Source organism: Siphateles boraxobius, unplaced genomic scaffold (assembly GCF_051911475.1).
Source record: "Siphateles boraxobius isolate OS27281-9 unplaced genomic scaffold, OSU_SipBor_1 5, whole genome shotgun sequence".
NCBI classification, from domain to species: Eukaryota; Metazoa; Chordata; class Actinopteri; order Cypriniformes; family Leuciscidae; genus Siphateles; species Siphateles boraxobius.
In genome coordinates, this window is record NW_027509141.1 from 9,370,911 (window position 1) to 9,398,019 (window position 27,109).

The following is a 27,109-nucleotide window of genomic DNA, read 5'->3' on the forward strand; positions in this document are numbered from 1 at the left end:
GTGTGCGCGTGCGCACTGGGTTAACAGGACGCCTCACTGCAGCAGGTGGAAAAAGACTGAGGCCATATGGATGGACAGATAAACTCTGTTTGCAGTTACTCTAAAGAAAGTAAAAGAACCAATATGATTAACAGCAGAGTGACAGATTAAGATATAATGGATTATACAACAGCATTTTGATATTGTGCTGATATTTTGTTATTTCTCAGCTTGATCATAATTGGAATTAATTTGTACATTTAAAAAAGTGAAACTGTGCAGTTAATATGTTATTCTTATTTGACCAGACTTTTTGTATGTGTGTGTGTGTGTGTGTGTGTGTGTGTGTGTGTGTGTGTGTGTGTGTGTGTGTGTGTGTGTGTGTGTGTGTGTGTGTGTGTGTGTGTGTGTGTGTGTGTGTGTGTGTGTGTGTGTGTGTGGGTAGCCAAGTTGAATCAGCCAAATTATTAGTTTTTAACGTGAATAAAATCAGTTACTAATTTAGATTTATTTTGTATAGTGTAAACAACATAGCTTGCATGAGATATCAGTTAAAGGGATAGCTCACTCAAAAAGCCCATTTTGTCATCATAAAGGAAGATATTTTGAGAAATCATCATCATTATTAGTATTATTATTATTATTTAATTTTTTAGATACACAATGGAAGTCAATGGTCACCAAAACTGTTTGGTTACCAACATGCTTCAAAATATCTTCTCATGTGTTCCACAGAAGAAGAAAAAGGGTCATACACGGTTGGAACGACATAAGGGTGTATAAATTATTGGTTTCATTTTTGGGTGAACTATCTCTTTAACTGCATTGCATAAAAGCAATATCATACTAGAAACCATGTTAATATTCAATATAGCACTATTGCATGATATTGCTTAAACATTTTTGAGAACCAAACAAATAAAAGTTTCCGAATGCATAGGGTATTTGATTATGTACGTGGATACAGGATATTCTGAGGTGAAATCAGAGTCGGTTTCATAACAATTTTTTTCTAGTTCTGCATGCTAAAAGATTCTTACAAGCATATACATGCACATTACTACACAAGTGTATTGCATAAATCTTCAATTTGGTTTTATATATATATATATATATATATATATATATATATATATATATATATTTGTTCATATGTAAAAACAAAATATATACAAAATAAATCAAAACAATTTGTATTAATGTTTGTTACAGCAGCACAAAGTCTGTAGACCTCCGTAAGCACATGGTTGGTTGAGTTTTAAGGCCGGGCGCGCGTTAGGGCTTAAGTCCTCTCCTGTAATTACATCAGTGCTCTAATGAACTCATCAGACTTACATGTGGCTTAAAGGGACACTCATCTGTTTCCTGAGCACAAGACAACCACTTCAGCTCTCATTTAGATTCATCGTAAATGTGAGCGACTTCGTTTATTTCAATTCAATTCTTTTCTAGTCTCTGAAAAAATGTTACGGTGACTGTTGCATGCGATTCTTACATCTGCAATCTGTTGACATCACGTGTACATAAGTGTCTTATTGCAGCTGTAATCCACTAAGTATAGTATTATATAATATTATTAAATAGTATTATTTTTATATCAACGCAAACATGATTGACTACGGAAAGTCGAAACGAGGAGTTAGTTTGACTAATATCTGTGCTTTAATGCATGATTAAAGGAGATTATTTCGGTGGAGTTCAGGGCTAAAATCATTACGCTTTTATTTAGGCTCATTTGATGCTTTTGCAGGTATTGTTCTTCCCACTTTAGTTCTCAGTATTTTTGGCCAAGGCTTGACAGGAGCTAAGTGGATTAGACTCATGTGTTATAGGATTTATACAAACTAAGTGGATTTGGTCAGGTTAACTAAGGGAAGATCTCAGGCGCAGATTTCCTGACTGCGCTCTGAGAATACACAGATTGCTGTTGAGAGTTTACCTTCGATTCCAATACACTTACAATAATCCGAAGGAATAAAAACCCTCTGACAATGAGAGGAACCTTTGGTATCTGCAACTGTTTCTGGAGGGATTCCTGAAATGGCTGGAAGTAATGAGAGCTGTGTAGACAAAATTTGGGCTGGTTTTGGGTTAATTTGGAGTTGACATCGCCGACGAGTACGCACTTTTAGCCGATCAGCGATCAGCAGGGAGACGTGATCATTTATGAGTGACGGGTATTTAGTGCAATAACTTATATAATTTACAGTAAGTTCTATCTATAGTAAAGAGTGGGAGAATGACCCAACTCTCAAAACGTGGATTACACCTGTGGTGGGAGATGACTCGAAGGCTCTTTATAGATATATCTAACTCTGTTTTGGGTGGGATTTTGAGAGATTTTAGGCTAGAAATCTTCGACCCGATCTGGGAACACTGGACATACTGCTCCTACTGTTTTTAACTTGTTTTATATTAGGGAACTAGGCATATGCAGGGTCAGGGATATTGTTTTTATTTGTCTCCTTGAGTTTGTTGTATTCGGAAGGATTTGGTCTGGTGTACGTTCCTCAGATGTTAAGAGCATGATTCCCAATTTGCTTTTACAGAGCCACGTTGACTATATCAAAGCTGAGGTAGATGTTTAGTATAATTAATATGTTCGTTTGAACTTGATGTTGGGAATGTTTTGACTTTGAAATGCTAGAGACTCAGAACTGAAACCTTTCAGAATTGCTGCGATCATTTACATATCAGTTCCTTTCCTTTTTCAGCACAATGAGGAAGTTTTCTTCAGCATTGGGTGTGCCTTTGTGTATTTTGCTTTGTTAACCAAAGCCCTGAATTCCTTTTCTAGAGGTGTTCTTCATTTCAGCTCAGAGCTCAACCTTCAGCCAGCATTTCAAGCTATTTGAAATAGACCCAAGAAGGCAATATAAACAAGACTTACAGCAGCATCTCATTAGCAATGACTTAACATGGGAATAATTACTGTTTGCATGATACGTTTTCTGTTTCTCTTCATCAAGACTGGCAGAAGTTTCCGAGGGGAATCTGTCAGCCAAGTATTTTTCGTAAAGGCAAGCAAGACTTACGCTCTCGTATGCTTTAAGCCCAAGACCAAGATGTTCTTCTCAGAATTAGGGGTCCATATTTTTCATTTAAACTTGTCTTGACTGATTAAAACATTTGATGGTTCCTAAATGTTTTGAAGACTCAGATGAGTTTTGACCCCCTCAAAGTCAGACGCATCCACATACTTGAGCCGAAAACTCTCGGATTGTGTGGTATCGATTGAAGTTATCGAGGAAGGAGATGTCCTCCTCGTACGCGATGGGCCTACAGCAGGGGCTGTGACGAGCCTTGTCCTTCTGGTCCTTTGTGAGCAGTCGCGAGCGCTTCATGAACGCCAGCGTCAGGTCATAGTTTTTGCGGCTAGTGGTGCACTTCCCGCTGCAGTAATGGAAGACTACAGTCTCGTCACTGATGTAGCCTAACCCCAGCTGACTGACCGTCACCTCCACCTCCCGCAGCGAGCAGGGTTTCGCTTGCTTTTTAGCCCGTTTAGTCCTTTTGCTCTGCTGGGCATCTTTACGGGCTTTCCTTTCCACCAGTGTCCCAATGACCTGCTTAAGCTCGCCCTCTGTAAAAGTTTGGAACATCTCCATGACTGAGAAAAAAAAAGGGGTTCATTATTTTTAGCATTTAGCATGACAAAAACACTTTGTTTCAATTATATTATGCAGTTTTCAATGGAAGTCTATGAGGCAAGACATTGACATAAGCTTTAACATAAACTTTACAGCTGAAATAGTAATTAGCAAATGCAAGCTGCACATATTTTGCTTTTCAACCCCTTGAATGTGTCAGACATCCCACCTCTCCCGGAAGGTCCAGGAGTCTCCTGCATGTCGATAGCAGCTCCCTGATACCCACAAATTATATATAATATCCCGGAAATCGAGCAAGCGACAGAGAAAGTCTGTTTCCACCTGATATTAAGATGCATTACCGTTACATCTGGTATTATCAAGTGTTTCAAATGCGTCTTCTGTGAACACTCGCATTCGGGTTTTGTGGAGACCCCCGCCTTTTTTTCATCGCACTCAACTACATCACTTTCACTTTCTGTGCTCAAATACTGTTGAATGAATTCAAACCCATGTTAGGTGGCTTACGTGAATGTAAGGGGGGTGTTGTGCCATCTTCTTGAAATGAGTAAACTAGTCCCAGAGGTAGACGAAAATGCATCGGACCGTATTGCTTTCGTAGTGTAGGCGCTCATGTGATCATATGTGTTTGAACATCTACAAAAGACCGTCTGCTCTCCATCTACTGACCGAACGCGTACACATTATGGGAAGTGCGCTAGCCAGATGGGATTTAAACATTGTTGGCTGAAGACCCATGTCTGGTTTGAAGATGAAAAACAAATGGGTTTGTTCTCTCACCATTCCCGAGACACACTCACCGCTTTTGGCGTGGTCTTGCGGCTGTCAGAGCAGAAATGAAAGCTGCTGCTTTTCCCCTAGTCTCCGGGCGTGTTCATATCTTAATTGGACAAGCTTTTTTCATCCATTAGATTGAAAGATCTGAAAAAACACACACATTTTCCTGCCCATAGACCCTCCCGTCAAAGGAATCAGGACAGAAGTGGTTTAAAGTGGACAAAAGAGACGGATTAAAACACCAGGTGTAAACAGGAATGCGTCTCCCTCGTCTACTTGTGCCGATCAACCAAAATGCATCTTAATACCAGGTGTAAACAGAGCCTAAAACGTATTGGGGTGGATATTTACATAAATTGTCATTCCTTCCATTACAGAGAAAATGTGATCCCTGGCTAATGTAAAGTTGTATGTAACTAACTTTTTGGAGTTTCAGACAGATTAAACATCAAGTGTATCACTTTCAGTGCCAGTTAAAAGACAATAGGCTGATTAACCATTAAAACAATCTGGGCTGTGTTTCCCAAAATCATTGTGAGCTAAGTTGATTTTAGAGAACATTGGTGGCACTGGTTCTACGATCTACTTATGCTGCATTTACGCCATGTCGTAATTACCGTATTTAAAACTCTGTATGCTTTCAAATCGTTATCGCGTTACTTTGATGTCGTACACTGATCGGTCTGCACAGCGCCACTTCAAGGCAAACACACCTTAAATCTGCAGTGGGTACAGCGCCCACGTGGTACAAGTCGTAGCTCTCAGAAAATTACAAGTTTACACACTGTAAAGACATGTAAAGACTTTTTACAGTTCAGAATCATTACAGTAATTTCGACATGTGTGAATGCACCTTTTCAAACAGCCCTGCTGTTTGAGCATTTCGACTACAGTCTAAACCAATAGCGTGAGTCGGGGGGCGGAGCTATCTGTTTAGCCAGCAAATGGCAGACAGGGGGAAACACAGCCTAAGGCTTATACCTTGAAGCTGGTTTATGTGGATTGCCAGGTACGTTTCACTTTAGTTTGCGCCAACCCTGGGTTTTAGGCACCATGAAACTGGCTTGGCTTTTAGCGGTGTTCATCGCCATAGTAACTTACGCTCCACGGCTAACCTGCTCCTGAGCAGATTGTATTCTGGGTAAGAGATCTCAAACCGAAATTGGACCAATAAGCTGTGAGCAAAGTGATACATCTCTGATGCAATAAAGGCTCCGTTTACACTTGGCATTAACATGCAACCTGTATTTGGATATTGTCCACATACACATTGAAAAGACAAGTGTAAACACGCTTCTGATGGGAATGTTATCCGATCAGCGTGTCCAGGTTCGGAGGTAGTCGAGGACGCATTGTGATCGGATCTCAGTGTAATGTAAACGCAACCCAGCCAACGTGTCTGCATTCACAGGTGGACGTCACACAAAACCCGCCCACTGTCATTATACCCCCTCCTCTCTCCAGGAATTGTTGCACGTAGCTGTGTGGTTTTGTGATACAAGTCGAGTGCGAAGTACATCGCAAATATACTGAAATATTTGCTTTTGCACCCTAAAGTTGCAGAACCATTCATTTTCTGTAAAGAACAAGCTTTTTCCCCGCCACAGCTGGCAACGTTCTCGGACCCATACGTTTCTCTGTACCGTTTCCATCACGGCATCTATCTGCATTATTAGTAATTGCAGCCTCTTCATCCTCCTCATTTTGCGAGATTTGTAAAATGTACCCCGACTGAAAACTGTTTCTAAAAGAAAACCCATCACTTCGGGTCTAATTTGTACTGTAGCTATCCATTTTTTTTAATTATTTTTTTTGCGGTAATGGGAGATCCAATCTGTCACCCAGATACAGAAGCCACTTAATGTGGACAGGTGTAAACGCAGCGTGTCCTGACTGGTGTATGATCTGATCTGCTTGATCGGATCACGGTGATCGCATGTTAATGCCAAGTGTAAACGCACGCAGCCAAAGTCACTCCCCCAGACTCTCTTGCTCCAAATCAAAGGTCACTACATAGTAAAAGATTTTTAAATACAAAATTGTCTGGCTTTTAACGATGACTATTTATTATAATTATTTTAGATTATTTATATAATATTTATATAATTATTATACCCCTAATCCATTAACATGAGCAATTTTAGTTGAACAATTATTATTAAACATTTAGTTTAAATGACCATACATATTTACAGTTAATAAATGTAATAAAAATACGATTTGGAATCGGTAGATAAAGCTTTAAAAAGAACTACATGTGAGCTTACATGTCACTTTCATTTGCACTGATATAGCAAAATATTGCCTTCTTGTGTAAATCTATTTATGCACTTCATATTCTTCAATATTTTAATCTTCAATAGAAGAGAGAAACGAATCTTGCTGATTTTCTACTGATTTTACCGAGTTATAGATATATTATAGATCCCTCAACTCTTTTCCCAAATCTAAAATCATATCAGAAATATAAAAAAAAAAACAAGCAGAAAAATGTACAGCGACAATAATTTGTTACAATATACAATTATATACATAATTAATTTCCTATTTCTAAATCCAGCCCTTTTCCAAAAATATTAGTACACATGGTCATTTTTTCATTTAGAGCGTTTTCTGAAAACAGCCTATTGCAGATCAAATAAATATTACACAATTAATGGTTAAACGATTACAGAAATTGTATTCATTTTGGAATTTGGAAGTGTGGTCTTGTTTAACATGATTTCATCTTTTGAAATGTGCTGGCACCAGAATGAAATGATATAATATCAAATTAAAATAAACAAATACATTTGGTTGAAAACAATCGCATTGCTCATAGATACAGTAGAATCAACCTATTAAATATTCATAGATTCGTGAAATGTGTATGTCTGTAAAGTTGTTCATACATAACATTTATCTTTTAGAGGATGTCAATAATATATATACATTTTAGTGTCTGTGTAAACCTAAGTAAAAGAATGCATAGTATAACCACGTTTTATGTGAAATACAGATGAAAACTCATGAGATCATGTTGAGAAACCTTTTATTGTTTGTTTGTTTTTTGTTTGGTAACAGCAGTGATTTTGAACTGCAGGGAAGATTCTGGGTATCAGATTGATGGTTAAATTCACATGAAATTCTGCTCATCGTGATTATTTTACCACCTAGTGTGAAGTGAGTCTTATCTCCTACAAAGATTTCTGGGTGGCCTGCATGCTAAATGCAATCTGATTCAAACAAAGATATAAGTTGCGCTATAATATGAGAACATAAAGGCATATGATCTTACATTCTGAGACGAAAGAGTTTCCTTCGTCGGCTGATCGGGCCCTCCGTTGCCGCCCACCAACCCCAATGGAAGGCGACGGATTACTGGTGTGTAATGAAGATGATGGTGGTGAAAACGATGAGGATGAAGCTCTGCGGTGGGGAGGAGGGGGCGGGGCTCTGGAAGAGGAAGTGGTTTTAATGACAAGCAGGGGGAGTGCAGCACCACAGAGAATCAGGCCGATGGCAGCAAACTTCCATAACTTCATCTTAGAATGAGGAGAAGCATTGGGCCCCTGCAAAACAACCAAACATCCATCACTCAAAATGTAAAACAAACACTGTTTTATTTTTCGTTATTCTATTTAGATTTTGTCATCACACATCAGATACATAAGAAGACATAATTTTCATTTTGTCAGATTATACGCTACTACTGTATGATCATTATTGGAGAAAGATGTTTTTTTATCCACATAATGGTCTAATAATGATTCACTAGCAGAAGCTAACTGTTAAAGCTAACCAGCAAAATCCTAACTCCCTAAGCATGTTAATAAGCATGTTAATAGTTTAACTAATGTTACACATGGCTGCATTCGAAATAGCATACTTCCCTACTAATAGGCGAAAAACAGCATGTGACAAAAGAAGTATGTCTGAATTCACAGTACTCATAAAAGTGTAGGCAAAAAGTACCAGGATGACCTAATTCTTCTGGCAAGATTCTGGAGACACTTTACTTTCCCATGAGGCCACGGGAGAGGATTTATGAATGGCAGTGAAGCAACGGAACTGACGCTGGTACAGTAGGTTACAACGCGCGTACACTCTGCTTATTACACTCACAGGGGTGCCATTGGGAGCACACGCGCAGATGCACACAAACTAGCCAAATATTAAAAATAAAAAGATTACAATGTAAAACATTAATATTGTGTACATAAAGATATGTTGGAACCCAACTTGTCCTAGATGGTCTGCTCGCGCGCTCTAACCTCGCACACGAGCAGATCCGTTTCCAAGCTTCAGAAGCGTTCAGTCTTCCCCATTGGAATTTCCGCCATGTAAATATTGAATCCGCCATGGCACGAGCGCAACCCCATAAAGGGAATGGGAAATTACACTCTGATTGGTTTTTTGCACGTTACGCCCAAAACACACCCATTACTCATTAAGAGAATAGGGACAATCCTTTTAGACCATGCGCCGTGCGCGCCGACCGTTTTTCCCGTCGTTAAACTAGCAAAAGTGGATTCGGACATTTCCTAAGTGCACTTGCGTCGTGCGCTTTAGACCATGCAGAGATCGTTAAAATAGGGCCCATAATGCGCTAACTGCCCCCTATAGCACCCCTTGTGGCAACACTGAAAATACAATGTGTTGACACATTTGGGGAAAACAATGAAGCTTAATTCTCATACTTGGGTGAATTATGTTTCTTAAATTCCATTTATTGTTAAAATAACCACATTAACAATCACTTATTCATCTTTTTTTTTTTTATGGCTGCACCGATGATTGATATTGATGTTTGACACTATTGTTATTCTCAAAAATGGTTCAAGGACAGCAGTCCAATAATTACAGAACTGCTGCACTAACAAATGCCAAACCAATTTAAAACATCTTAGATTGTGTATTCTAAATCTTTTAGCTACATATGAGTAGCCTCGTGCAAAGCAAGTTGTTATTCCAAAGATTTCATTCACAGATGTTTGCACAAGTGGTTTTGTCATCCGTAACTTTTCTGCTCCTCTGTTGATCTCATTGCCGGTCGCAGGTCTCGGAGCGCACACAGGTGTGGATTGTCCAGCGTTTTCATGTGGCCCAAATCGTCTGTATCCAGAACATACAAAAACTGCCACATGCTGCCAGTGCGCTCTTGTGTATTGTTTTACTTTTTCAACTCATCAGATGGGGATAAAATGGTGAGTTCCAAGCAAAACAGATTGTGTTTACTCCTGGGCCGTAGTGTTACTCTGATCACAAGCTTCCCCTTTGGCAACAAGGTTTATTTCCGAGTGAGATGTTTTTAGGATAAGAGGGCTTATTGTTACAGGACTAGAGTAAGTGGCCATACCAAGATATGGTGATCAGTATCAGATGGTTATACAGTGTTGGGGAAAGTTACTTTTAAAAGTAATGCGTTACAATATTGTGTTACTGTCTAAAAAGTAACTAATCATATTACTTAGTTACTTTTTTATCATAAGTAATGTCTTAGTAACTTTTGAGTTACTTTTTCTCATCTGGGCTGGGCTTGCTTGTTTGTTTTTTAATAACAAAAAAATTTCTATTTTTGGCGAATGTAAAGGCCCTTTCACGCCAAAAGTGCAAATGCAAAAGGAAAAGCAAATTGACTCATGTAGAGGCGCAGCTCAAACAAACCTTTGAGATGTGCTGCTGTTCTGGATTACTGAAGAATAGAACCAGGAGAAGAAAGTCTCTTTCACTCTTACTTCAGTAAAGAAAAAAAGTGTGATGTTTATCTAGTCATTTTTGCTTATTGCTATGGTTGAATTGGATCATCGAAGGTCAGCAGCAAAGACATTGGTTAATAAAGTGAGATTAAATACATTAAGTATATTTGTGCTATTTAATACAACCCCAAATCAGAAAAAGTTGGGACATTTTGTAAAATTGTATTTAAACTTTTTTTAACTGACAAAAGTACAAAGAAAAGTTTTCCAATGTTTTCACTGACCAACATAATTGTATTTTGTAAATATGAACAAATTTTGATTTTGATGGCTGCAACACACCCCAAAAGAGTTGGGACAGAGACATGTTTACCACTGTGTCACTTCACCTTTCCTTTTAATTACACTTTTTAATCATTTGGGAGTTGAGGATACTAATTGTTGGAGTTTTGCTAGTGGAATATTTGCCCAATCTTGTCTGATACAAGACAGCCGCTCAACAGTCTGTGGTCATCCTTCCCTGATTCTCCTTTTCATGATGGGTCATACATTTTCCATAAGAGACATATCTGGACTGCATTAAACAGGCAGGCACATCCCTTCTATGGTGCAGAGTGTCTAGAAACCACACAGGTTTAGTATGTGCAGAATTAGGCCTAAACATTGTCTTGCTTCCCAGGAAAGATGTCATCTTGATGGCAGTTTGTTTGTACGATCCAAATATATGCCTCCATGTCAATGGTACCTTCACAATAATGCAAGTTACCCATACCGTTGCAATGATGCACCTCAATACCAGCACAGATGTTTGCTTTTGCACCTGTCGCTGGTGAAAGTCTGGTTGGTCCCTTTCGTCTTTGGGACTGAGAACTCGATGTCCATTTTCTCCCAAAAACAAGCTGAAACATGGACTCATCTGACCACAGCACACATTCCCACTGTCTTCTAGACCATCTGAGATAAGCTCAGGCCCAGAGAACTTGTCGGCATCTCCACATAGAACTGATGTAAAGCTTTCTCCTTGCGTAACAGAGATTCAAGTGACATTTCCTAATGCAGAGTCAGACTTTGTTCAGTGAAAACGGTTTTCCAAATTACTCCTGAGCACATGTGGCTGTATTTAACAGAGTAGCATGATGGTATCTTGTGCAATGCCATCTGAGGGCTCAAAGGTCACGCACATTCAACAGAGGTCTACTGCCTTAACCAACACAGACTGAGATTTCTCTGGATTCCCTGAATCTTGTGACAGTATTATGTATGGAAGATGATGAAAGGCATAAATTGACCAGTATGACCAGGCATACTTTGCAATCTTGCATTGTGAAATGGGATTTTTTAATTGTTTGACAATTCTCTCATGATATTTGGCACAAAGTGATGAGCCATGACCCATCTTTGATTAAAAAGACTGAGAAGCACTTTTACACTCAAACACGATACCCTCAACTATTACCAATTCACCTGCTCATTGTGGACTGTTTCAAAATAGTTGGATAATCTAATTTGGATAATCTTTTCACTTTTATTTGGTCTCTGTCCCAACTTTTTTGGGGTGTGTTGCAGCCATCAAAATCAAAATTTGTTCATATTTACAAAATACAATTATGTTGGTCAGTGAAAACATTGGAAAACTTTTCTTTGTACTTTTGTCAGTTAATAAAAGGTTAAATAGAATGAACAAATCAAAGATTCTTGATTTTATTGCATTTTACAAAATGTCCAAACTTTTTCTGATTTGGGGTTGTATATTTAATTATTGCAGGCTTGCATAATATTCTGAGATAAAAATTTTCTGTTTTTATTAATTTTTAGGAATACCGAATCTGTTTTGTGCAAGTGAGATGAGAAAATGGAGAAATGCATTTATTTCATACCCCCCACTTTCAATTCTTTTACTTCAATGAAAGGTTCGATTTTTGCATTTTTTTTTGTAATGAAAGATCAAAAGAATAAACAATGCAGATTTATTTGTACAGCCATATTTGATCATATTTACCAGGGGTGCCAATAATTCTGACCACAACTGTATGTTGTAATCGAAATTATTCAACTCCCATTGCAAATCAGGTGTATTGGCAAACTTTACAGACTTTTAGCTGTTTGCAATGAACAAATCAAACAAAAGTAATTGAAATAGCTCAACACAACAAACGTTTCAAGTGGTTCCCCCAAATTCAACTGAAAATCCAACTTTTAATGACTTCTGCAGTTTCAAAATTATTCAACCCCTTCATGGCAAGCATCTTTTGTACTTAGCCCATTCCTCTTGAGCAATGGCCTCCAGTTCAGTAATATTCTTGGATTTGCGTGCTGCAGCTGTCTTCTTCAAAAATCCCACCAGATATTTTTTATGGGGTTCAAGTAAGGTGACTGTGTTGGCCATTGTAGAATCTTCCAGTACTTCTTCTGCAACCAAGCCTTGTTGAAAGGTCCAATGAGGCCCAAACTTCAGCTTCTTCACTGACGACATGACGTTTTCTCCTATAATTTCCTGATACTTCAATGAATCCATCTTTCCTTCCACACGCAGCAGGTTTCCAGTGCCAGAGGATGCAAAGCAGCCCCAGAGCATCACGAGCGCCACCATGCTGAACTGTAGACAGTGTTCATGGTTGCAGCTGTTGATAGCTTCCTTTTCCCCCCTTTTTTTGCCCCATCTAGGTAGTGTAACCACTGTTCCTTTAACTTTGAACTTGCGATCTGTTTCCAACGGTGTCTCTAGGAACATTTAGTGCCTTCACTAACTTTTTGTATCCTGTTCCTTGTTTGTGAAGAGGCGGTGGTATCTTCTCTTAATTTTTTGGACCGTTCTTTTGTCTTAGCCATATTTCTAACATGCAGTATAACGTGACACTCAACAAACCTAGCCAAACCACTTGAAACATTTGTTGTGTTGAGCTATTTCAATAACGTTGGTTTGATTTCTTAATTGCAGACAGCCGAAAGTCTGTAAATTTTGCCAATAAACCTGATTTGCAATGGAGGTTGAATAATTTATGATTACAGCTGTATACACACACACACACACACACACACACACACACACACACACACACACACACACACACACACACACACACACACACACACACACACACACACACACACACACACACACACACACACACACACACACACACACACACACACACACACACACACACACACACACACTATATATATATATATATTTATTTTTATTTTATTTTTACAACCTTATTTTAGTGTTATCGAATATGAAGTTATGCTTTCTGTAAAACAACAGCCACGACAACATAGTTTTGCCATGGTTCATGTCCACAAAATACAAGGTAGTTTGGTCCTTTTTAGTACCTTTTTGATAGTGTTATTCACCTACTTTAAATATTAACCTGATTCCATTAACACAAAGAAATGTGTAAGTACACTATATCATTTTTCTTATTATTACATAGAGATGTTGAAATGTCTTTCTTTCTGTTATAATTATATATAAATAAACAGATGTTTCTTTTGCTTGTCACATAAGACACAGAACATTAATTCCATATGCTTGTAAGAGTTTGTGCCAATGGATGTGCCTTTTCTATTCCTGCCTTTAAAACACTAAATTCTAATAGGAATTATAGTTATTGATCCCGTTCCCGTAAGATTCTGTAAGACTGAAAAAAATCAACTAGGGGGTACCAAACAATTCAGCAGCTGAAATCAGGAAATGCCTCGGCTTGTCTTCCAGAGACTAAGAACTAAACCAGACCACACGCTCTCAAACATTTCACCAGACGTTATTCGAGTGCACTGGGCGATACTAGACTCTGGTTCTGGTCCAGAAGAACATGGAAAGAGAAAGATATGGAGCGGTACATGAAATGATTTTGTGTGGCTGTGCCATGATTTTCCTGCCAAAGCTTTGCTGTTTATACGTCAAAATATCATGGTAGTAACAGCAAATATGCCAGAACATAAATAAAGAGCCTGTTTGAAAAACAATCATTTGTGTGTAGGTAAATGTGTACTTGTTTCAATCCTTATGTGTGAAAAATGTCCAGAAAATGGGACTAAATAAGGTCTAGTATACTCTAAAATACAGGGGTAGAGTTTAGTTGTTTGGCGTAAAATCTAGTTTTCTGAAATCCAGGTACTAAAAATGTCTAGTATATGAATGCAAACACTTTAAACTGTAGTTTTGAGCTCTGGAAAGAGACGGGTCAGTCTAATATCAAACAGTGAACTGGATTTCCAAAAGTACAGGGGACAGCCTCTCTTTAATTCCCATTGGTCTACAGATGCTGATGTCAGAATAAAAAAGTCAACAAACAAAATAGCATAATAACATATACTCTTACTATTTCTGCCATAAAGACAGTAGTCTAAAGTGATTATAATTAACTTAATTTAAGAACAACTGAAGTTAATGGGTGGTCTTCATAAAAAAAGTATAGGCTACTAGTTTGTGTGTGCGTGTGTAAAGATGAATTTGAATGTGAGTAATGATGATTCATAACCTCTGTTCATCTCGGCTTTGACATCAGCTCTCCTGTCTGGAGTACACTTTCAGTCAGTCAATAGGGGTCGTGAGATTTTTTTAATGTTTTTAAAAGAAGTCAATTTTTTTTTGTAAAAACAGTAATTTTAGAGAAATATTATTATACTTTAAATTAACTGTTTTCTATTTGAATATATTTTAAAATGTAATTTATTCCTGTGATCAAAGTTGAATTTTCAGCATCATTACTCCAGTCTTCAGTGTCACATGATCCTTCAGAAATCATTTTAAAATGATGATTTGCTGCACAAGTAAACATTTTTATTGTCAATGTTGAAAACAGTTCTGCAGCTTAATATTTTTGTGGAAACCATGATACATTCTTTTTTAAGGATTATTTGATGAATACAAAGTAAAAAAATAAAATAAATCAGAAATAGAAATAGAAATCTTTTGTAACAAAATACCAATATTTACTGTCACTTTTGATCAATGTAATACAATCTTGCTGAATAAAAGTACTCTTCATTTCTTTCCAAAAAAATCCATCCATCTTATTGACCCCAAACTTTTAAATGGTATTATACATCATGGCTGTCCTGTAGAAAACTCCATTTCCAAATCTCCATTTTTGGTTGCACTTAAGTGCAATGCACCTACTGCCTCAGATGAGGCTGTTCTATTGATGGACAAAATATGTATGTCCGGAATTCACAGAAATTCATACTGGTCAAAAACCTTGTAACTCCATTTGAACTGGATTTCGGTTACATTTTAATAATAATAATATAATGACAATTATCAATTTTGACAGCACAATGTTTAACTATTAAAAAAGTAAGGTTTTTGGTGGTGAGAGTTCTTCACCAGACTGCAACGATATACAGTTAACTACCTAAGCCACTAATCAAACATAAACAACAAAATACTAGAAATTCTAATTGGAATTTTGAATTCAAGTTATTATGAACATAATATGAACAGTTAAACTGTAGAATCAGTTTATTTTTCTAGCTTAAAAGTAAGTAAACCATAATCAAATAAACAACAAAATACTAGCAATTCTGATCAGAATTTTCAATTCAAGTTATTATGATCATAATATATAGTGTAAAATAAATATAATTTGTAATGTAAATTTTACTGTAACGGTTTTGTGTAGATAATCCTGGAAGAGGACTCAAAATTAATTATATTAAAGCTGCAGTCCGTATCTTTTTTGGGTTCAAAATTATCCAAAACAAATGTTTGCGCAAGTACATAGCCAGCCAGTGTTCAAAACTATCTGCTTGCCTTAGCTCGATTCGAAACGGTAAGCTTGTAATAATGATTTTAATTCCAGTGGAGTTGGTGGATTTCCACAGGAAATTCGAGCATGTCTTTGCGTCATTAGTCACATCTGTACACATACAGAAGGTGTCTCGGCTAGTAGGCGATATTGCGTGTGAGGATGTTGGAGGTGGAGATTTATAGCCTTTTCTCACAGCACTTGATAAAATTAAAACGTATTAGTTTGATGGCGGATCCAGAAAGGTTCAAACGACAATCACCAGTGACAACTGGAGATTCACCTGTTGTCAAATGCAAAATACTTCGGAGTGGCTACAGAAAAAAAAGAGACTGCAACCGGGCCCATGCGAAAACAAGGATAGTATTGGAAGGGCATTAAATGTAGTCACGCAATGCTGATTTTGTTAACATTTACAATCTGAGAACAAAGTATAATATGCACGGTTTGCACGTGATGTGATATGCGATCGTTAGATTTAATCAGCGTGATTTACTGCAATGCTTTTTTCCCTTAAGCCTGGTTAATACGGGACGATTTTAAAATTGTTGGCCGATTTTCCAAACCTGAGAGACCCCACACACGGCGATAAAAAATCACGGGTCTAACAGTTTTGGTCGTACAGTGTGTGGTGCGCAGCCACACGGCAAAATCAACACATCACACACAAACCGATTTGACTCCCGAGCATTCCCAGGTCGGACGGAAAATCTCACAAAATCCCTCGAGATCAAACGTGACTTCAGAGTAAACAATCATGGCGGACGAAGAGGATGCAGTGGCGATAGTTTGTAGTTTGTTTTTAACCGAAAAAAACGTTATCAAAAGAAAAGGCGATGGTCAAAGAAGTGGAGACAACGCGAGCATGGACGGCTGTTTTGATTTTCTCTGCGCCTCGTCACCTCGCTTTCTGATTGGCTACACGGCACAGTCCACAGGCTGCGTGCTCGTTTGTCCCCGAGGGACACCACACACACACGAGGAGACATCGGGCCAAAAAAATCCAACATGTTGGATATCCCCGATTTGAGATCGGAGCGGTCTCGATGTCCTTCCGAGCAGACGAGAGCAGTCTTAACACACCACACACGGCAGGAATATCCGATCAGATTATTTTACCATAATCTGATCATACTTAAGATTGTTGGAAGGGGTAAATCGGGGCTAAAATCAGCCTAATTATCCTGCCGTGTGAACCAGGCTTTAGTTGGTCAGAACAAAAGTGGATGTCACTTACTTGTTCAGATGACATTTTCTGGTGAAAATTCTTATGTTGCTCGTACTTCCAAAAAGTAGAATTTGAGATTGCCAATGACAGTATCCACACCGGCGCGGTGACTGACAGACGCATTCTCCTCAAAACATTGGATTCATACGCGCTCTGCCATGTCGAGGCACAACCCACGTAAAGTTGATAATTCCGCGAATAACTGTAATTGCAGATTTCAAACAGAGATGGTGACAAAGAGGGAAAACTACTGACTCCAGCTTTAACCAAGACTTTAAATAAACACTGAGAACAAAACTAACAATCAATGTAATGTTGACAAAGACATTCGAAAAACAGAATGTTTAAATACACAGAGGAAGGTAATCAACAGAACAGGGAACAGGTGTGGACTAATTCGAAACCATGACAACAAATGAATGACTCGAACTATCAAATGGTGACAATGAAAACTAAGTCTGTGTCCAAAATCGCCCCCTATACCCTTTAATAAAGCACTATTTGAGAGAACAGCCATTTGTCGTGGAGTCCAAAACCATAGTGGATGTTATTGAGTGCACTCATTCATTCCCACGATGCACCGCAATAATGAGTGTACAACCGATGTATGCTCAACAACTAGAGAATACCCATAATGCACTGAGAGACGCACATCAAATGAATTCTCACGTCTCACCAGAAGATGGCCGTTGGTCCAATGTGGCTACAGCGTTATATTTTTTACTTTTTAATTCATTATTAAATTGTTTAATTAAGGTTTATGCATAGTTTCCATGACAGAGTTCAAGATAAATCATTACTACTAGAGCTGCCAATTGGATAAGTTTCAAATGATTATTAAACAACAAGCACAAACTAGTGGCAGCCCTTCCAGTGAACTCAGTGTCCGAATTCACTCACTTGTTTTTATTCACTCTTTCAAGTGAACTATATTAGTGGACTAATGTCCACTAATGCACTAATGACTAATGCAACTAACAATAAAACAAACCCTAACCCTATAGTAAGTACATGTAGTTAATTAATGTTACTCTGTACGTAAATGCATAATCACACTCCAACAAGATCGCCTTTAAAGGAAGTGTAACCCAGGACTCTTTTGCTATTTAAGTAAATTGAAGAGATTCATTTCGATTAGTCTTCAATGGATGCTGGTTCATGAGGCTGCTCACAACAGGGACAGAGAAACACTCATTGACTAAATGAAAGACAGAGTACTCTTTCAGTCTTGTGTAAACAAAACATAACTAATAACCCTAAAATGAAATTTAGAAAACCTGCCTCTTTGTTTTCTTCTCAGACATCAGACATAGTCTCCAGCCAGGATACACCCTACACAAATCACACTATTAAGCACACTGTCTCCTTATTAGGAAACAAACGATTGTTCTAAATGTGTATTCTTTTCAAGGGAAGTGGACTCGAGCAGATCTGTGTTTATGGAACATTCAAAAAGTAAATTGTCTAGTCAAGTGGGCACTCAAAAATTACAAGATGGCTACAATAGCATCCCAAGAGCAACCTTTCCTAAAATAAGTTTCTCAGGCTTCAGAGAAAATAGAAATACCGTAAATCGAATATCACGTGTTCTGATATTCTGACGTACTGCTGATGATGTCATCCAGACAGTCGACACTCAGATCTTCTATGTGTTCCCCAGCTTCAATGTCTTCAATGAAACACAATGAAATAAATAAATTATATATATATTATTTATTTATTTCATTGTGTTTCATTGAAGACATTGAAGCTCGAGGAACACACAATATAGAAGATCTGAGTATATATTATTTCTGAGTATTATATTATTAGATCTGAGTATAAATATTTGTGCTTGGGTGGGTTGGCCCTCATTAGGACATTTGAAAACATATACTATAATGGAATCTTTTTTTTTTTTTTTTTTTAATAATCAGAATGGATGGCTACTTTTGAATCTATATCAATTAAGAAAGACTTTTATAAGGGGGTATCTGTAGCGCCTCCAGGGGCTCACTGCTAATTCTAACAGGCCAAACCTTGTGCCAGCAATATACAAACCAAAAAACTTTATGCACCTTTAAAGCAACTTTTTTTCTATGATGTGCAACTGCCATGAAACTGACATAATTGTGGTACTAACTTAAATGCAACTTCAAAGAATTTGGAGGTGTACTATTGTTTCAATATTATTTATATAGGCTACTATAGTATTAAATTAGCTTTTATGTTGAAATTGTTGAAAACATTTTTTTTTTAATTTTAGTTCAAGTTTTATACATTTTGAAATGCGTTTTTTTTCAGTTTAATTGGTTAATACAAATATTTATACATAGCTTTAATTTATCTTTTATTTCACTTTTAGTGAAATAGTTAATTTTAATGCTTCATAAAAAAGTTATTTAAACTTATTATTCAATTTATTTCAAGGCAACATTGCTAATTTTCATTGAAGTTTTTTATTTAATTTTTGATCTAATTTTTATATTTTATTTTATTTCAGCTTTATTTGAATTACCAACTGTTAGTACTTTTAGTTGTAGCTAACAACACTGATTATTGGTTTTCCTACTTATAAAAACAAACCATTAAACTCAAAGATTTACATCCTAATTTGAACATGTGAGAAACTTCAAGATCAAAAAACAAAACAAAACAGGCTATCAATTGGAATACTCTTGTACTGAATAGTTGCACACTGCTTTTGTTTAAGCTTAGGAAATATTTTAAAGCAAGTTTTATCAAAACAAAACAAGTTGAATCAGCTCATGGAGGTATTAATGCTAATACCTCCCAGTTGAGCAGCAGCAGAGATGTGAACTACATTTACTTTACCCATAAGCAGAGGGCATGATCCTCAGCACTATTTTAAACCACAGCACCCAAAGATGCTTTCTATCTAAAGTAACTTACAGTACACTATTTTTAAACACAGCCCTCCTAAAGCAACCTTGGGAAGAGTGATGTATGTCATCATGTTGCTACACCAACAACTTCTTATTCCTTTTCATACAAATTATGATGATAGGGCAGGTTATTGATTAATGAGAACTTATTTTCAAACGATTCCTTGCACAAAACTATTCTATGATTTTACTTGTCATAGTATAGCACATGATTTGTAAACTTCATGTGATTTGTAAATGTTCACATTTGCGTCACATAATCAAAAGCCATGGCTTTGTGACAGTAAACTTGCTTAGTAGCTCACCGGTACAGCATTGCACTTGCGATGCGGAGCATAGCGATTTGAGTCCCATGAAATATGACTCATGATACAAGAGACTTGTAGACGCAAGCTAAAATGACATGGCTGCTTCAGCAATGTGCTTTTATCTCATGTTTGTTCAGTTAGCTTTAGAGTAGAGTTTAGTGTGGTACATTATTTTCAAACGTGATAGAGTTGACATAACATTTCATTGCCGAACTGCTGCAATACGAAAAACAGCCAACATAATAAAAGTGTAGACATTTCACTTTGAAAGAGTTGTGAAACATGCAAGAAGGAACATAATATAATTTTGCAGAACTGTCGCCTCAAGCTCATTTTTTTCAATGAACCTAAGTTGGAGGTTTCAATAGGAAATGGGTGGGATATTGAATGTCCAGTCCTCTTGTTTTCAATTAGCCAATAGGGTTTAGTTACATCATAGCCATGAGGTACTTACTAGGTGGTTGCAGGCAGCATTATGCGGCAAGACGTTCTCATTTGAGGATTTGATTGGACAGAAATCAGATTAGTGCAGCATGAGTCATCAATATTTTTGATCAGTTTTTTTTTTAGAGGTCAAAGATTGTCGTTTTTACACAACCTTTCTTAAAGTGTAGCTTTTAGGAGTGCACTAGCAATATATATGACTTCAAAGTGAATATACATGGACTTAAAGGGGTCCTATAATGCCCTTTTCACAAGATGCAAAATAAGTCTCTGATGTCAAAATACCCTACAGATCATTTTATAAAGCATGTTAAAATCGTCTTTTTGAGGGTGAGCAAAAACACGCCCTATTTTTGAACGTGTCCCTTTAAATGCAAATAATCTTCTGCTGCTCCCGGCACAGAGGGCGGGGCTTCAAGTGCTCCTGTGTTAGCATCTTCGATTACCTCACACAGACACGCACTGAAAATTTCAAAAACGTTTAGCCTTTTATGTTCAAACCAGAGTCGGACGAAGATGGCGAGACTCAAGAAGAAGTGACAACATGTAGAATGCAGGACATTTCTGAATTGGTTAGTTGACGAATTTATGTAGCTGATGTGGAGTTAACTGTTTTCAAGTCATTGACTAGCATATTCTGTCACGATAATTGCGTTCAAGGGGGCGGGGTTTATGTAAATTTTAGGGTTAATGATGTCATCAACCCGTGAAGAAGCTCATTGTAGTCCTTACCAGACGTTTTTGTAGACTTTAAAAAGCGATTTCTGTAAAAGAAAATATCTCCCTTTGCTTTGAACTTTGAGCGTCGTAACTAAATAGTAACTAGTTAAAAAGTGTAATCATAATCAACCACCCCTTTAAAGCCACAAAACTCTGATTTTGGTTTCATTGGAAATACTTTCTTCCAAGTATTTGAAGAGACAACTATACAGCTGCAAAACACTGGTCTCAACCGGTCCGATACAGAAAGCTACCAATGGCGTGAGTTTTGTTTGACCAATGGCACATTGGTTTGGGAAACTTTCATTATTTTTGCAATTGCTTTTGGTTATGCTAGTGTGCCAGAAATGACACCATACTTTTAAATACTGTGATCAGCCCAAAGCTCTACTGTACAAATGAAGCATTTAGATGAATATGTTCTCTAGTGAAATCTGCTATTCTGACTGATAAAGCTCTGCCTCCATCCCAAGGGGATCATGCAGTGAGATCCAACTCAAATGACTGTACAAAGAGTGGACGTTTCTCTTTATTTGCAGAGTCAGAGGAAGTTGAGGTGCTAAAAGCAGGACAAAATCAATCACTCTGCGGCTCTTGGCTTGTCTTCTTCTTCTGTTACTTCTGATGGGCAGAACTGTTTCAGGTTACCTCACAGCTCTGGGCTTGTGTTTAGTGGCCGTGTTCACTACACACTAAACAACAGAATAAAACTCATAGAAAATGAACAAACGCCTCTTAAATTAAACATAACCACCCTGATGTTTATCAGCTATATTATGAATGGCTCGATTTCAGGACATTGCTTATTTTTGCAGTTAGGGATGGGAGTGTAACTTAAGAGCTTTGTGTTTATGAATTGCAAATGCATGAAACATTCATGAGACATGCATGAATAAGATGTTTCGTACAGCACTTTTTAACTCAATGAATCTCAGAAGCTCCCAAGGGGAGCTTAAGAGGCTTTTAAACATCCTGAAGATGCGGAGACTCTAAAAACTGTTGACGGACATTAACATACCCTGTCCACATCAATCAACTGATTAAAAGCAGACTTCCCAGTAAGTGGGTACTATAAATTACTTGAGTTTAATATAAAAGAATATCAATATTTATTAAAATCATTTTATTTTATTTTAAATTTGATGTAAACTGTAAATATTTTTTTCATTCGTTTAAACTTAAGTGATGTAGTATTTTATTAAAAAATGTCAAAATAACAAACGAATGATATTTTATTCGAAAAAAATACCTATTTATCTTTTAGGTTGTGCTAATGTCAGGCTGCCAAATTGAAATGTGCCGTACATCAAGACACCAAACACTCTGAAACAGGATTAATGCTGACCCTCATTGATCATATGGCCTTTAAATTCACTCTCATTGATTGTACAAATGGCCATTTTCCATTTAACTGAAGTTAGTAGAGTAATGTATTGGCATTGCATGTAAAAGAACATGGTTACACACAAAAGACATGGAATCTGAGTTTGTGTCTGTCCTAAGGGGACGTCAATGTAGAATACTGTACAATTTCAGGTGAAACTTTTCAGGTGAACTTTTCATCTCTGGACAGATGTTGTTTTATCCAGATAGTGATAACGGTAGTTATGGATACGATGTGTTGTGGTACTGAATGACTCATTTGGGCTTTTTTGTGAACGATTAAGGGAATGGGTCCTGAATTCAAACCACAGGAGCCCACACACATTAAATGGTTCACTAACAAATTGCCAGTTGTTTTTTGTTTGTTTTTTTACACACAGTTCAGTTAGTTTCGAGAGTGACAACTGCATTTAATAAAAAAAAAGATACCATTTTCAGGAGTCACAACTGATTTTTGAGCACAAGTTTGGCATGTTTACACATATGATATGAGGCGGTGATCGTGATTTCACCAAGTACCACATGTTCCTGGATTAACATTCCAATCAACCAATCAGTTTGAGGGACAAGTTTACAGTTTATGTCAGGTTTAGGTTTACAACCAGGGTTAGGGGCTTCCAAATCAGTGTTATTCATCAATCATTTCCCACTGATTTTAGGGATAAGTTACGGGTAGGGATAGGTTTGGGGTCAAGACTAAATTTTTGGACAGGAATGTTGTTATTGAATAAAAAAATAAAAAAGTTTAGTCACAGTGACCAATATGACGCATGCACAACACAAGTTATTCTTTGCTAATATTTAAAAATGTTATGCCAGCTTCTCTTTGGTTATGAAAATGGCAGAATACAAGGAATTGTGTGGTTGGAGATTGAGAAATAAAACTTGAATGTTAACTGAACAGAACCAGAGAGCAGTAACCACTATGGTTACAATGAATACTTCATTTAAGAGTCACACCTGTTAAAAGACTTTGTCTATGCTGAACTCTTTTACTGTAAGTGAACAGAGCCAAAGACAATGAAATTGAGACATCAGATCTTAACAAAGCACATCAAACGTTCACAGCCAATTAGCAGGAGCTGGTAGACTGTAAATCACATCTTTCCTCAAGCTCTTTAAAAAGGGAACTTGCTGCCTAATGCGGCATAGGTAGAGTTCAAATTTGTCCACTTCAACCCCATCTGGAGGTGTTTGAAACCCCTTTCAGTTGTGGTGTGAATGCTTAAGTGTCTGAATGCTTTCAAACTACACTAAGGACAGATGTATCAACCAGTTAACTAAAACAAAGGTTTTAAGCTTTGCCGGGATTACACCAAAACAGGATTTTAAAAACTTCTTGCAGTATGCCTGATATCAACGTGCAGTACATGCAGGAACGCTTGCCTAAAATTACTGTTTGTGAGATTAAAATGATAGTACATTTGGGAGAAATATGGCACTGATATAATCCCTTGAGACAAATCTTAATACCTAATGTAAACCGCACTTGAGAGATGGGTCAAATGGGCTGCTTCTGCTTCATATTTTTCCATTCTGATTATAGTGCTGATGTAATGAAGGCCAGTATAGTGAAAGCTGTGCTGGTAAATCTCAGTCCTCTGATCTAAGAGGCACACTAGTGACTGACGCTAGAGACTGATACATTTGAAACATTTACAGAGATACTTCAAAGGCTTCATTGTGTCAGATGAGTAAAGCATTGTTAACACTAGTTAACTACATTTGTTAACATGAACTAATAATGAACAATACTTCTACAGCATTTATTAATTTTAGTTAATCTCAACATTTACTGATACATTTCTGAGATCAAAAGTTGTTTTTGTGAAATGAATGCATGATGAACTAGCATGAACATTTTTCATTAACTAACATTAACAAAGGTTTATATATATATATATATATTGCTCGTTTTTAGTTCATGTTAGTTAATGCATTAACTAATGTTAACAATTGAGACCTTATTGTAAAGTGTTACTGAAAATGCATTACGGAAATGATCATTTGTATATCAATAATATATAATCAATATAATGTTTGTCTTTTTTATCATTAAACATAAGCTTATCACTGATTTATTTTGTAATTGCATTTTCTGTTTTTTTTTTATTATTGGTGTGTGTCTTTTATTTTCAGTTTCTCACACCATGAGCACTTATTTTTTTAAAGATACTTTGTCAAGTTAAACATCAAAACTTAAAAAAATTCAACTTTTGAAAACCATTTGGAGACCCCTGGATTCAATTCCATTAAATTGCACTCCATCCAAATCCATAAGTATTTTGCATTCCACTTTATTAGGTGTCTTTAACTACTATTCACTAACATTTATATCAATCATTTGATACAATGCACCTATGGTGTACATTAAAAAAATACCAGGATGCAATTACATCTGTAATTAATTTCTATAATTGCATCGATAATTAGACCATTGTTCCTTCTCTTACCCCTTAACCCACCCTTAAACCTACCCATACCACCAAACCTGTCACTAACTGGTAACGCTTCATTTTACAGTCCTGTTTCCCATGTACATACTATGTACTTATTATAGTCATTACAATAACTGGGTAATAACTGGGTAATAACTAGGCACTAACCCTGAACCTACCCCTAAACCTACCCTTAACCCATGTACTAACCTTGTATTACCCAGTACTTTCTAGGTAAGTACACTGTAAGTACTGTACTGTAAAATGAAGCGTTTCCCACTAACTTTATCCGTATCCATCTCAATAGAAGCACAAGTGATTTGGTTGCACTTTTGCACTAGTGCTGTGCGATATAAGGTAACTTCATGGGTTACGGTTAGGTTTAGGGGTAGGTTCAGGGTTATAACTAGTTATTACCCTGTTATTGTAATTACTATAATAAGTAGGTAACACTTCATTTTACAGTATGTGCACTTTCAATGTACTTACAGTGTTCTTACCACAAAAGTAATGAGTAGTGTAAGGTAACTACATGGGTTAAGTTAAGGTTTAACTTGGGTTAAGTTAAGGTAGGTTCAGGGTTAGTATCTAGTAAGTATCATTACTACAATAAGTACATAGTATGTTCATGCGAAACAGGACTGTAAAACAAAGTGCTAAGTACATAGTATAGGACTGTAAAATAAAGTGCAACACTTTTTTGCAACACAAAATAAACAGTTAGTACACTGTAATTTGATTCAAGTACATTATAGTTAAAGAAACCTGATATAAAGTGGGATTTTATTCTGTACTGTCTACTCACAGCGATTATGGTTTAGTGTGTTATGTTTTTCAAAATAATTAATTGTACTAGTCAAATTGTCGCACACACATCAGACTAATACGTGTTGTCCTTTTTCATAGCATTTAAGTTGCTTGTCCATAATTTGAGTTTTTGAGAAAACCTCAGTTCTTAAGCTGTTAAGCTGAACAGGATGTGCTCTTACCGTCTGCCCGGCTTATCCAGACTCCACAGCGTGCCTGTTCAGCTGACCTCTGTGTAAAAATGGCATTGATCAATATTCCCGCCCTTTCTTCTTTAGAAGAGTGTTTTAGTTTCTCTCTTTATGTAACATGGATGAATCCTGCGTAGTGTTTATGAAAAATTGTGAGCTCGTCCAGGATACACACTGCATTCCTCAGTTACAGGATCCTCTAGTAATCCAGGGATGCCGAGAGTGTAAAAAATATCTGAATATCCTCATGCTGCTTTAAGCTATTAAACCTTTTTGCCAAAATGGGAAAAAGGAAGAAAATGTCTTCACAATCTGTGCTGTAACACGCCTTAAACAAGAGTGCAACTCATGAACGGTGTTTTGGTCAATATGTAAGCCAATGTCCTGTAAAAATCACTTTTTTTTTGTTATGAGTTGTTATATTCGACTTTCTTATTTGCATAAATTGGGAGCAAAAAAATAAGTAAATATGGAAGGATGTCTTCCCAGTCTGTACTGTGATGAGTAACCAGCCACAAATAATGAGCGCTGCGAATAGAAACCCATTAGCTGCTCTCCCAGCCAACGTTACACTTCCACACATAAACCAGTAATTCAAGGATATGCCAACCATCTGTCACTCAAAACACCTGCAAACTATTACTCATAAAAAATACACACATTTATATATATATATATATATATATATTAGAAAAATTTGAAAGCGCTCGTTCACCTGTTTACAAAAGCAGCTGTTCATGGGCGGTTCTTTAAATGTTTACTGTGCAGGTTCTTGTCTTACATCCTTCATATACACAACTCCGAAAGAAGTAATCACTTCGAAAAACAGCTTCAAACAGATGTTTATCCAACAGATTCCTCTGTAATGATTCATAAATGCGAGGAAAAGCTGTGAGTCGCTGAC

General features: G+C 37.0%; 1 protein-coding gene across 1 annotated transcript; it reads right to left on the minus strand.

Moving 5' to 3' along the window:
• Positions 1-3,097: 3,097 nt before the first annotated feature.
• Positions 3,098-27,109, minus strand: nrtn (neurturin). Its single transcript, XM_077204252.1, has 4 exons — positions 26,921-27,109; positions 26,197-26,245; positions 7,645-7,918; positions 3,098-3,589 (listed from the first exon to the last, which is right to left on the minus strand). The coding sequence occupies exons 3-4, from the start codon at positions 7,889-7,891 to the stop codon at positions 3,162-3,164; spliced, it is 675 nt and encodes a 224-aa protein (XP_077060367.1). The 5' UTR covers positions 7,892-7,918; positions 26,197-26,245; positions 26,921-27,109; the 3' UTR covers positions 3,098-3,161.